The sequence below is a fragment of the Anser anser genome (assembly GCF_964211835.1).
Source record: "Anser anser genome assembly, chromosome: 27".
Lineage (NCBI taxonomy): Eukaryota > Metazoa > Chordata > Aves > Anseriformes > Anatidae > Anser > Anser anser.
The window spans coordinates 1,211,095-1,224,929 of record NC_139748.1 but is presented as its reverse complement, the minus strand read 5'-3'; the positions used below and the strand labels follow the sequence as shown (position 1 = coordinate 1,224,929).

Genomic DNA, 13,835 nt, shown 5'->3' with positions numbered 1-13,835 from the left:
CTCCCTGCCCCCAGGGACACCGTGGCAGGGTCAGTGGCCCTGCTGCCAGGCCTGTCTGCCACAGTGCGGACAATCCCAGCACATCCTGGACTGTGATGCCAACCTCTTCCCCAAGACCCACAGAGAGCAAGCCAAGTGATTTTCTGGCTAGACACATACAGATCTGCACCAGGCATCTCTGTTTTATGCACAGATTACTTTCAGAGCACTGTCTGCAACGTTCTTTCCTAGGAGCACAACAGGGCTTTTGCTCTCATTAATGCAAAAGGAAAAAGAAAACCCTTGCCAATCACTTCACTATGTAGTTTCCTTCCACAGGTGACAGTAGACAGAAGAGTTAATCCAAAATGGCAATTTTCTCAGTAACAAGGATCTTCATAGAGAAACATTACCAGCTTCATCTATCAGCCATGAGGCAGTATACAAGACTTTCCCAAGATGTTTCTGTTTCATCTACCTCCCCACAGCTTCATATCCCCCAGCAAGAGGAGCATCAGGTCCAGCAGTCTGGAATAAGCCTTGCCAGTTGCCTGTAGAAAGAGCAGGAGAGCTATGCAACAGAAGAAAAGTAACAGGCTGCTTGCACCAGGCACAAGATATTTGCTATCACAGCCCAGCACTGGTGCCTCAGTGCTCACTCTGGGGAGATGTCTGGGATAACAGTGAAAAGGACTGTGCCTGCCTCATTGCAGGGTGCTTGCTGCTCCTGCCCACCTCAAATCTCAGGGCCAAAAGACTTCCCTGTTTGTTTGCTTTAAAGTCTATTTAGTTACTTAATGATAAAATTATTTTACGAGGCTCTAAAATTACAAGGCAAGGACACAGAGCTATTAGCACTGACAAGTCAATTACTTAGTAGGTTCACATGGATAACAGTCAAACATCCTCTCCACCGCTGTTCACCAGTAATGTGCCCTATATCGTCACAGCAAAGGTAGTAATCCCAACTGGGGGCAGCCCAGATGTGCAGAGGATGACAGCCCGGTGCCTGCAGTGCGCTGGCCCCAAGAAGCACACCTGGGGTCCCAGATCCAGAATTGAACCAGACTCTCACGATCGCTCTGCCCAAGCAGTCCTGGCTAGGATCACACTACAAAAAAACACTTCTGCACATTATTACTAGAACTCAGGAACAAATTAGTGCTTATTTTAAGAGAAGAATTAACTCATCAAGTGAACAAGAGTATAAGTTTTTCTATTGACTTTGGTGAAGCTCTGCCATCTTACGCTACCTAAAGTGTGGCCTCCATAAATCATATCTCAGACACATGCAACCAGAAATCCATCTCTGTGAAGTCAGTCACTGTGTGTAGTAGAGGCAAGAAAGAGAGGCCTCCTTGGGAGGAGAGAGTAGGATAGAGCCCAACAATAAAATTATTGAATTACTTTCCACATAACTTAGCTTTCAACAGCCAGCAGCACATAAGATGGCATGACACATTTACGTTCTGCTTACACATTAAAAAGATACTGCTTCTGTGTCAGTCTAGAGAAAGATTAGATCAATTATAATTGGGCAGAAGATTTAAATTGTTTTGACACGTCCACAGTCCCCCACCATGATCAGCAGCACACTAAGTATTAGATCACTTGCTGAGAAAGGGAGCTCAGAGAATGCAGAATTAACAAAGATCCAAGACACTAAGATAGGGGGAGAAATCTCCTTCCAAATATCAAAGCAGATTATTGAACACATGACATTCTGATTAATCATGTTTTTCAGAAGGAAGGAGAGAGTTGCACAAGGGTGGTAAAATCAGGAACAAACTGCGGCAGCAGCAGGAGGCAGACTACACGCAGCTCTTCTACAGCCCCAGTCAGCTCTTCCAGTTGTTTATAAAGGAAGAAATGAAACGCCAAAGCCTTCCTACCTTTGGAACTGCCCATCTTTCTAGGATTAAATACCGTTCCTTAACTCATTCAGGGTAGTATAGGCCTTGCTTCCCATGAAAAACCAGTCAGTACCGCAATTGTTGTTAACATTTGCTATTGCAGTACAGCTGAGCCAGAGCTCAAAGCAGGCTGAATTTAACCAACATCTGCTGCCTGATTTGACATGAAAAATCCAGGCCTAAGCTGAACGACGGGCTCAGATCTCCTCTAGTCTTAACCCTTTGCTCAGCACCAAGAATGCAATAGCCCAAGGCAGGATCAGCTGCAGGGCCAGGGCACAGGGCTCCTGTATATGGGTGATGGTCAGACCTTGCTGCTTTGGGGAGCACTCAGTAAGCCTACGGCACCTGCAGTGGCTACTAGCTTGGTTGATTGCTCTGATCAAAAAAAGGACCCTGAGACACAACTTTTAGCATCAAGTAAATGAGGAGCATTGCTTGTTCATTGAGATCAGCGCATAAACGGCTGTGCTAGAGCACCATCTGCCGACTCATACAAGAGTGTTAGTTAAACTTCAGTATTTTCAGTCTTGGAACTGCTAACTGCTTGCTGCTGCAGATAACATAGCCGCACGTGGTCATATTTTAATTGCCACACTTAAAATTTCATCCAGACATTTATCTGTACTTTCTCACTACAATTATCAGAAAATTCTTCTGCCAGATGAGAATTACTAACCTAACGACCTAACCCTGATTTGCAAAAACAAAAACTCAAATTGAAAGGTTCATTTTTCTAATTTAATAGAAATAACCAAAACAAAATGGTTTTCAAACAACGCTTTAAACTGATCTAATACAACTTCTACAGCACATTCCAGAGCACTTAACAAGAAATATTTACAGGCAACTAATGTATTAAATAACTATTTAAAGAAAAACTTTTTTTTTTATTACACACCAGAAAAAAAAAATCACAGAAACAGAACAATTAGGAACTGTAAGCTTGTTCAAAAAAAAAAGTTAAATATGATTATTTAGATAATACAATACCACAAAAACAGCACTTTCTGGATAATCATATTAAAAGATGAGCAAAGTTTACTATGTGCAAAAAAGTAGCAGTTTAATTACTAGAAGCAAGAAATAATCGAAGAATGCCATGAATTTAACCCTTCCATGAATACATTTACATGTAAAAACAGGCTTTCAGCTGCACAAATCTTCATAGATTTATATACATATATGGTGTTCTGAACTGAAGAAATTCCCCCATTTGCAGGCCATTAGCAGACATGCACTTTTTTATTTTTTAATGTTGCACTCACTCTAGAGTGAATGCTTCAACAGGTCACTTACAAAATTATTTTAGTACCTTCCCTTATACAAATTCAATAAATTCTAAAGAAAGCAGCCTTGAGCTGCTTAGATCACTCAATAGAAAAGGCCAAAGCTGCTTTTCAGACATTTAATAATTCACTTTAATAAAGATATCCAAATTAACTGCAATTTTTGAAAACTTATTCAATTCAATTACATTAGAAAGCGTATAAAGTTGAATCCCTGTAAGCTAACACAGGAACTAGATGGAAGAGTTACTGTACATGCATTTTGTGAAAATAAAAGAAATTGCCATATCTGAAGATACAATGCATATGTTCAATCTGAAATATGTCTATGTAAACTGTGGCATATAAATTTTTTTTATTATTTTTAAAAAAGTACCTTCATTATTTACTCAAACACCTACTTTTTAAAAAAATATGTAACTTTCCCCAATTTTTAAAATAAAATGCCACACTATATTGTCAATAACTCCTGCACACTTTGTTTTTAAAAGCTAGGCTTGGTGATATGCATACAAACTTTCCTATAAAATCACTATCCAAAGGAAAGGATTCCTGTCATGCTAATAGGCAACAGATAAAGCAGTTTTATTGCTTTTTCCAAGGAAGAGAGTAAGAAAAACAAGAAAAAGCCTACTTCAGTACATCATACACACAGCTTTAAAACACTGTTGCCATTACCTAAACTTACCGAGGTCAGCCAATAAACTAGGTTATATAACAGAATGAGAAATTTAAGCTGATTTTAAAGACTTCCTTTCCAGTGGCTTGCAGAAATGTTTATAAAACATTTCACTGATCCAGTGTTGAGTATGCTGACACAGTCAAATGTCACAAGTAATAGCAATGGTGACATTCAAAAAAAAAAAAAGCTATGTACATATAACAGAGCGTTTCCATTTTTGAAAGTTTGGGGAATATCCTTTTTTTGGATAGTAACTCAGCCTTGGTATACTATAGGCCACTTAAGACCTGAACCTATTTAGCTGGTTAAGTTAGCACTAATCACTAGTAATTACATGGCAGGATACCTGCTGAGGTAATAGAGAAATCCACAAGTAGCATACTGTACACTTTTCATTCCTATTTCAAAAGCATGTTGCCTTTTACTTCTTTGGATTAACTTAAACTTCAGGGTCATTTACAACAAAAATTAAGACACAAATGGTCTTTTTGCAGAAATGCCTTAAATGAAAGCATATAGTTACATCATACGCCAGACTACCTTCTTGCTATCATGTTAAAACACTACAACCAAGCAGATAAAGCAGCTGGCAAGGACAGTGCACCCACCACATCTTTTATCTGCAATAAGTTACGGAAGTTATGCTAATTCCCAGAGTAACACTGTCACTTGCACGTATTGCACTCACATCATCTGGCATAAAAAAGATGCTCAGAGTAACACAGTGGCCTCTTAATACAAAACTCACTAATTTGCTCTTGAACAAGTTACATACAATGTGGCACCAAAACATTGCTTTGACTGAGCAAACCCTGATCAGTTATGTGATGACCATTTATAGACCATAGGATCAGGAAATGTACTAGCAGAGCTTATCTATACTTTTGAGTATTTATGAATGGAACATAGCTAATTTCAAAACAACCCTGAATTACTGTTTGGAGTTCAGAATGTTGTTCTGTTCCTTCATATAAAAGAAATGCTTAAAGTTTCTTGCACACAGGTCAAAATTCCACAATAGCATACTGAAGACTAATGAGCTGAATGGAAGGACCAGTTCTGGAAGTTTACTGGGTTGTGTGCAAGAGTATAGCATCAACTCTCATCAAGGTCGAAGCTTAGCATCACGTGGTTTTGCAGGACTTTTGCAAGATTACAAAGTTTGTTTCACCCTCAATGAGAAGGCAGAAGAATTATCGGAGAGGCTATCTTAAAAACATTTAAACAACTGGTCTGGGGTCTGGTACTTGGGAAAAAAACGTATGCTACCATCCTTGCAGCAGCCAGGGTGCACACGCTTCCCCTGAACAACAGTTTTGTGCTGTGGTCCTTCTCCCACTCTGTGACCGAGTCTAGGATGCCATCATGCTTGTCCTATTCTTCAGTTCAGGCAGTAGGTATCTGCAGTCGGTGACTGGTGCCTCACAAAGTGAACAGTTAAGAAGTTGAGGCCTGAAGGTACAGAACCTGGAGTGCATAAGCACCATAAAAATAGTAACCCCAATTGAAGAAAATTCACAAGTATCTTATTTTCATTTTAATTTTAATATTCTTTTCCAAAATGAAAATGAGAAACTAGAAATGCATAAGTAGGCAATACACAAAGCCATTAAATGATCCCTTGTTACGATTAGTGTCCTATTCACACATCCTTTTCTATGGGCTATACGTTAATATAATACATATTTAAGTAGGATAACTTCCTTTTGCATCCAGCTGATAAAAACTAAAGTTGACACTATATTAATGTCTTAGAAATGAAAAAAAATAGTTTGCCTCAACTGTATTGTTTGTATTATTTAAAGTGAGATTGAAGTTTCAGATACTTTCTGTCCCCTTATTTATTGTAAGAGAGGTATAGTCACAATGTACATCTACTTTGTTACTATAAAAAGAAATCAATCTCAAGTGGTTTGCATAAACATTGCTGAGAGCATATCTCAATTTGACACATTGTGCTAAAAATACTGATCTTTACCATTATTATAGTAAAGTACAGACAATGAATAGTCACAGGAATTGCCCATGCTTCATACAAAATCTTAATGGCCAATTTATAGTCTGCCAGCTTGACCTCATTTGATTATACGATATTGTTAAAAGTAAAAAAAAAAAAAAAAAAAATTATATGAAGGCCAGAAATTACATTTTAGTTCTAGTATTGATTTCTGTCAGTAAGGAAGGAAATAACTGTTCGAAGTGTAAATACTTTGTGATGACCTCATTTCCAACCAGAAATGCTAGAATGAACACAGCGTGCAATGGGAAGACACAGCAGAGATGCCTGCCGCAGGGTTTAGAAGAATAGGGAAATTGACCTGTTTTCAGTATTTGACCAGAAACCACTCAACACCAAATCCTGGCCTGTGCAAGTGCTTTGTTCCACAGAAGGACAAGTTACCCAATCTCAACAGGTTCATTCCAATCTTTCTAGACATTTTGCTCACAAGTTGTTTCTGAAGAAAGTTCTGAGTAGTACTCTAATAAAAAGTACGATAGAACCTCAACATTAATGCAATGTTAGAAATAACATATATTACAAATCTTTTCTTGATAGGAACAATTAATAAGAATACATATTAGCTTAAAAACAGTTCAGCAAATGTTGCTGATCTGCAAGAAATCTCAGTTCACTATTTACAAATAAGACAAAGTGAATACAGGAAATTTTACACATTTGGTAGTTACTAGGTTATTGTTTGCCAAGTGGTCTATTAGAAACTGATATTTAGGAAGACTGGAAAAACACCCCAACCAGTTATTTATTACCTCTTCAAGTACAGAAAATTTATAACAAATACTGAAGATAATAACATTCTGCCTCATTAGGGAGATCAGGGACAGATGATATAACATGAGGACTTGTGCCACGAATGCTATTAAAACGTTCTGTGTACAGGATTTGTAATAAATACACCTAGGCTTACTGAAAAGCAACTGTTGCAACAGCCAGTTTAGTCTTGCACCTGTCAAGAACTCACACTCCTGCACTTGCCAATTCAGAACAGTTTAATGATTTTTTTTTCTTTTGCTATACATAAAATGTAGTAAAGAAAGTCAAATTTAGGTAACTGGATCAACACAGAAGATCAGTTATTCACAATACCACTTAAATGAGATGATAAAAGCAATGACCCAACACACACTTAGGTTCACACAAAGGGGATTTCAGGAACGTTGCTTACAGTTTACACTGTAGTTCAGCATGAAAATAAGATACAGTAACTGTATTGGTCCAGTCCTGCAGAACATTTTACTAAGCAGTCTCATCTGTACATGGAAAATCTCTTTATCAAATCTGCTTCTCTTCAACATTCATTCAACTCTATCTGAGACCAGGATGAGCATGTCCCCTCCATCAGGAAAAAAAAGAAAACAAAATAATCAAGGAAAAAAAAAACACCAAAAATTCACGATACAGTTTTTCCCCTTTTGATGCCTTTCTGTACAAAGTGTGGTTTATTTTTTTTTTTGTAGTCTAATACTGTTTAAAAAGCTACCAGCTTCTTCAAGATGGCCACTGTAGGCATGGTAATATTCCAGAAACACTTAAGTAACAGTTTTTACAATAAATTTAAGGTCCATATAATTAGATTACTTTATATGCACTGGTCTCTCATCTGATTTTAGGCGTTTTCTACGTGGTTGTATAAAATCTTCATCGGAGTCCTCAGTTATTTCACCATCATCCTCTTCTTGCTCAAATTCAGGCAAAGGCTGGAAGGTCCTGTCTGGGTAGATCTCTGTAAGTTTATCTTCAAAGTATAATGCAACTGCCTTCCCTGCCTGTGCTACTTCTGAATCAGCCTGTAAATAAAAGAAGACAGGAATATTCACCTGTTGGAAATGCACATCCCTTCACCAAGTGTGCATGGTCTGAAACGCTTACCTTCAAATTAATCTCTTGTGTTTCTGCATAAACTTGAACAACTTTCATCATCTAAAAAGGATACCAGAGTCAAAAAAAATGAAATTATAATCCTTTCTAAAGTTATGAGATTGCATAGGCTTGGATGACTAAAGTCAGCCATAACAAGAAAACAGTTTGTTATGGACTACACCTCTTTAGTTCTCAAACTTAGTTGAAGCAGGTTTAAAACAGTCTTAAGAGGGCGACATGAGGTAAATAAACCTTTGACAAAACACATAACCTCTGTACAAACAAGTGGCTCCCAGTCATTTTAAAAATTGCACTCTACTCATGACTGTTTTCTTCATTACAAAGTTAAGTTGCCCATACATTATTGTGGAAAAGCCTCACTTCAATTTTAACGTTTAAGTGTTCCACGAGACTACCTTCCTGGGGGGCATACCCCGCTTTGATTTCTATTTTTTAAGTGAATATGGCTTAGAGGCACTAGACCCGATATTGTTATGAGAGGTCAAGGTGACTCATCTTTTGCCATTAGCCAGCATTTCAAACAGTAAGACAAGTCTGAAACACCTTTTTTAAACACATCCATCAGTCCTTGCTCCCTTGTTTTACTCTTGTCCCTAAGAGCTGCAGCATGTTTTCCTCTACAGTAGATGCTTCATTAATTCCCTTGATTGAGAAGTTCACATAATTGCAACTTCTTCCACAGTGCTCAATAACCTCCACCTAATACAGAGACATAAGGGAGTTGGGGTGTCAAAGTCCCAAACACTTGTGAGCAATTACAGTGTACAGCATCACAGTTCCAAGAAGTATTTAACCTCGATCTTTACTAGTGTACTCATGAAGCAGTTGAGATTTTAAATGTATACTTGCGTACCTCAATTTACCTCTTCGCAGAGCCAGAAACATAGCCCAAACATTGCAAAACTCAGATAACATTTTACAGAAAAATACTGGCCATGCCATTCCTTAAAATGTCTTCTCTGCAGGGCTTTTTGTCGTCTTACTTTAAGGCATCTCAGAAATGCCTGTCTTACCTCAGTGACTACTCTGTTTTAGCACAACACCATAAATGTTTTTGATATTCAGAATATTTTTCCTTTGCTCCACCTATTAATAACACCTACATAGTGCACCTCTACAATTCACATTCCACATATAAGGTCCAAATATTTCTGTATCAGATGGGCTCATTGCAAAATAAGTCAACTTTTCACATTCATCAGAAATATGACTCCATACAGAAGTTATCTACCGAAAACTAATTTTTATGAGAGCCCAACTACCCACGAGCTAAAGCACTAAACTTTAGGAATAATGAATAACTAGGAATAATGAAAAAATGCTTTTCTGGATTCAGCCTACATGAGGCATTAGAACCAGTAAAATATTTGTCAAAAAAGTTAGTTTTCCTCAGTAAGGAAAGTTTCCTTAATAAATAAGATCTACTGTAATTCATGAGTTTAAGAACAATAATCTGTATCGTTTGAGACAGTTTTAAGGATTCAATCTCCCCATCTAGCTGAAAAGGAGAGCTACTTCTGTAACTACACTGTATTATATTTTTTAAGTGTCTGATTCAGCATCTGCTCCATAAGCAGAAATTTTCAACTGGAAGTACAGCTTCTACTTGGAGAAGCTGCAGAACTGCGCTGAAATAAATCTTAATCTAAAGAAAAAAATGTATACAGATTGGAAGTTAACGTACTTCATTAAACCTTTCACAGTTCTTGAAGATCAACCGGACATCTGCCACAAAATCCTCAGGAGTCTGGTAATGTTGGGAATGCTTCTTTTGCAGTTTCTTTTTAACTGTAGATAAATCCATGGGTTTCTTTATAATTTTATAGTAGTTTGGTATCTGTAAAAAACGAACAATGATTTGTCACTAAAATGACTACACAGTTCAGAGAAGCAGTTAATTTCTTTACTTCTCAAAATATCAACCAGCTAGTATTTTCATGCACAGTATGCACATTCAGTAAGTGGGAACAATTTCCTTTCCTCATACTTTTTAAGAACTTCCTCCCAGATTTCACTGTCATAGCATAACAATGCTTTTTAGTACACTTACTTCTCATACAGCTGAAAACAGAAGAGCCTAAAGTTTCTTTCATCCTTTCATTTAAAATACTGTAAAAAAAAAAAAAGTTCTCCTAAAGCCTCTTGGGACATTTTAAATTTCATTGGTATCCTGACTCATCCTCTTTCAATTCAATAACTGCTAATTGAAAGTAGTTTTCAGTATATAGGCTTAAGACTGAGACTAGAACCTCTGCATGATCAGCTTCTGTATATTTCAGCATCATGAAATTCTGAGTGACTGTCAGGACTTTTAGACTGATCAAGGGGACCTGCTTCAAGTAAAAGCAGCCAGTTCCTTCCCAAACTCAATTCTAGCCTTTACAGAGATGTTATACAAAAAAGAAATCACAACTATTTTTCAGTGGACTCACCGAGGCTGGGACTGGCTCTTGAAATTCAATGCTCAGCTCATGACAATACAGGTAAAGCAGGAGACGTTCACATTTCTTACAAAAAAATAAACAGCTTCATGTTAACATCCTTAATTTATCTTCAGCCCATAGGTCTATATTTCCATATTATAAATGCTTTTGTACTTTGTACTAGAAAATTTCAATAGTCTTCACAAGTTTATTTATAAATATGTTAAAGTCCTTAGAAGGGCATTGAGGGGTGGGGCACAAAGGAGTGGAACAACACCTTACTGTTCACATAGCAGAAATATACTCCCTTTTTGCTTTCTTCTTCCAGACAGACAAACAAAAGTCTAGGGCTAAAAAAACATGTGGAGGCACACTAATAAACAGTCAATTTTATTTATTTATTTTTAAAAAGAACAGCCCACAATTGCATTTGTCCAGGCATTAACCGCAAGTTACAGGAAGGGACTAAGTTGCAGACTTACTATTTTCTCCACAAGATAAAATTTAATAATTTGAAACCAACTACAGTGTTCCTATGAATTCCCTGTTCAAATGTTTTTCTTTCCGTTGCTAATAATTCCTTTGGAGGAATTTGAATTGATAATACTCTTAACACTTTATGCACAGGCTGATTGATAAATCTAAAAATAATTATGTCAAGGTCATTATACCTTCCACAGGAACGTACTCTCACAGTATAAATTTAACATATCAAACTTACACAGCTATTTGTATGGAGGCTGTATCAATGTTAAATGCAAAGTCTACTTAAGAACATCAGAGAAATTAACGCACGTTAAAGGATGCATTTAAATACAGAACGTATGTTTACATTTAAGTTTTTTTACATTTCCAATGTAATAGAGCACTTCCACACACTCACCAAGGCCTAAACATGTGGCCACAGCAAGACACTCATTACTCCTTTTTTTTTTTTTTTCTTCCTAAACCCACAGCTCTAACTAATTTGATGCAGCCAAAGCAAAAAACATCTTCAAGAAACAGTGGGGGACTGCTAGTGTCAGAATGCACTTACATACCCTTTGGTCCACAGGACTCAGGCCTTGTGCTGTTTTCCCTTTCTTGCTGTGTTGTGAATTGTCACAATCATATTCTACTTCTGGTTTGCTTAGATCTCTGCAGAATGTACATATCCACTCTCCACTAAACAGAAAAAAAAAAACAAAACAGTATTACTCCAGGCATCCAGGGACAAGGTCTCATCAGTGCTAACTACAAAGACTTTTTCATTAGCTCTTAGAAATTCACATTGTACAATATCAAAGACTTGGATATATATAAAGATAAGGGTTAACCCATAGTGCTCAAGGTAAATCTAACAGTCAAGGCCATTTTTCCTGCCCTCGTATTCCTCTCCCAAATATGCTCAGATACTTCACAATACCTTCCTCACCATAACTTTAAAATCCACTTTACATAACAGAACACTTTGAGAGACTGTATGTTTATCAAACAAACATTAATCAGTCACATGCAAAGCAATCCGGGCATATCTTTAAAATGCAAGATTTTTTACTGACAAAAAGTCTTGCAGAATTAGCAGATCTCGAAGAGTACCAGAACATCAGTACCAAAACATCAGTTTTGGTACTGTGTTGAAATCTACCATTTGAATGAGACCACAGAGCTGTTCTCAAGAACCATTACACTGTTTCTGGTACCTTGGAAAGCTGAGGAGTGTTGGTACGTGACAAGTTAGATGAAACACTTTTGGGCACTTTTCACAACATAATAGATCCCCTCCATTTTGGCATACTGCACACCAGTCTTCATTTGGATCATCATCTTTATTATTGCCTTCTCCTCCAATTCTAGCTGATCGATGCATTAGACTCCGCATTGGGGATTTTCCATTTAGAAGGCTATGTCCAGACTGCTTGCAACTTTCACTTAAATCTCCTGGCTCAGTTTTTACATGATTTTCGAGACTTCCTAATGCTTCCAATTCACTCTCCAGATGCAAGTTAGTGGATAGTGGTGGTGTCAAGCTGCTCTCAGGACTGCTAAGCTGAAATGAAAGTAGCACATGAAAATCTAAGAGTCAGTTTAACAAGGGAATCTTTCTTCTTATATTGCAAGCTAAACATAATTCACCATTTAAAAGTACTATATGCATTTCCCAAAATAAGTGGCAAATCATTCTGAAGAGCACAGTTGCATACAGTATTGAAAACTAATTTTTCATAAGTCTATCCTTTCAAGGACAAGACTCATTCCTACTAAAATATGGCATAATAAACTTTCAATCTTAACATACCAATAAATTGTTAAAAATATGTATCTCCACTTTCATTAGGAAAAATCCTCAAATTCTTCACCCTGCTGCCACTACACAATCCTATTAAAAGGAAGTGTAGCTAGGAAACATTGAAATATTCATTTGCGTAAATGTTTTATTTATTTTGACATAAGAACTCTTGACTGATTGGAAGACATCTCAATATAATTACATACATATGAATGCCCAGGAACTCCTACTAACAATGGGTTACTTGCTGATTTTGTTAAAGATTAAAAGCAGAAAACACCCTACACACTTGCTGGGGGTATTTCATTTCAATAGCTAAAGATAAATCTTAAGTGGCACTCTATCCCGTATCTGGCAGTGCATAGTATCAGTGGATAAAATAAACTCATAAACAAACGCCAAACCTATTAAGTCCTAACTTTTCTACTGAAGTACTTTCAATGAAAACTACATACCAAACTACATAAAACTTGGAAGGACTGGTTCTTTTGCATCCACATCACTAGGTCCAGTCCCGTCCAAATCATCTGCCATTATTTAATGTTTATGTGTTCAACATAAGCCAGCAAACAATTATGCAAGTCCTGATGCCAGCTTATTGGTACTTATGTCAAAAACCCCTAATAAAGAGCCCTAGCAGTGCTACAAAAACAGCTCACCACTTGAGCTGGCCCACACTTAAAGTTCAGGCATACAGCCAGAGAGCAAAATACCTCTCAGTCTTCCGGGCTGTTAACAGAATATGATGCTTAAGAGTAAAATTGCTTTATAATTTCAGAATTCTACACGTTTGGTAGGAATACCATAAAATACCATTTCAAAAACTAACTTTACCATGCAAGCACTCCTTCTGCCATCCTCTGTTTTCTCCTGTTTTACTGTGCCTGAGAAACTGCATATCTCTTCCTCTGTCCCTGGTTCTTGCTTGACTTTCACTTGGTCAGACTTGAAGTTAACACTAGTTTTCTCAGCTGTTCTGCCCGAGGAGCCACAGCTAGAAAGCACATAAATAAGAGGAAAATTCATTATAACAGAGACATTTAAGTTAATGTTTCTTAAAAGATTTCAAAGGCAAAGCATGTCACAACTTTTAAAAGAGTAAAAGCTCATGTTATGAGACAGCAGAGAATTGTATCAAAGGAAAAAAAATAACACTCCTTCCTGTAAGCATTCTTCAATTACTGGATCACAAATCCCTATTTGACTTCTGGCTGATTCATTTTTTTAATTCTTCATGCCTGATTTTTCAGCCTCACAGCACTGACATTACATACTCACCTTCCTCTGCTACCTGTGCTGGAGGTACTAGGTGGCCTCACAGGAGTGTGGGAGTTGGATAAGCCTGAAAAAAAAAAAACTTAGAAGTTGACTTGGTACAA

At 37.2% G+C, this 13,835-nt stretch overlaps 1 protein-coding gene across 4 annotated transcripts in view; it reads right to left on the bottom strand.

Moving 5' to 3' along the window:
• Positions 1 to 2,614: 2,614 nt before the first annotated feature.
• Positions 2,615 to 13,835, bottom strand: part of TRIM33 (tripartite motif containing 33) — a 41,171-nt gene continuing 29,950 nt past the window's right edge. For 2 of the 4 annotated variants that reach the window (XM_083812542.1, XM_083812540.1), the window contains 8 exons: positions 13,735 to 13,798; positions 13,291 to 13,450; positions 11,870 to 12,216; positions 11,228 to 11,351; positions 10,197 to 10,271; positions 9,449 to 9,601; positions 7,753 to 7,803; positions 2,615 to 7,670 (listed from right to left, as the gene is read on the bottom strand). In XM_083812542.1, coding sequence (XP_083668668.1) covers positions 7,458 to 7,670; positions 7,753 to 7,803; positions 9,449 to 9,601; positions 10,197 to 10,271; positions 11,228 to 11,351; positions 11,870 to 12,216; positions 13,291 to 13,450; positions 13,735 to 13,798 — 1,187 coding nt within the window. In that variant the 3' untranslated portion in view covers positions 2,615 to 7,457. Of the gene's footprint in view, positions 7,671 to 7,752; positions 7,804 to 8,307; positions 8,464 to 9,448; positions 9,602 to 10,196; positions 10,272 to 11,227; positions 11,352 to 11,869; positions 12,217 to 13,290; positions 13,451 to 13,734; positions 13,799 to 13,835 lie in introns of all 4 variants that reach the window. The other 2 variants (XR_014575645.1, XM_083812541.1) reach the window with 2 other exon arrangements.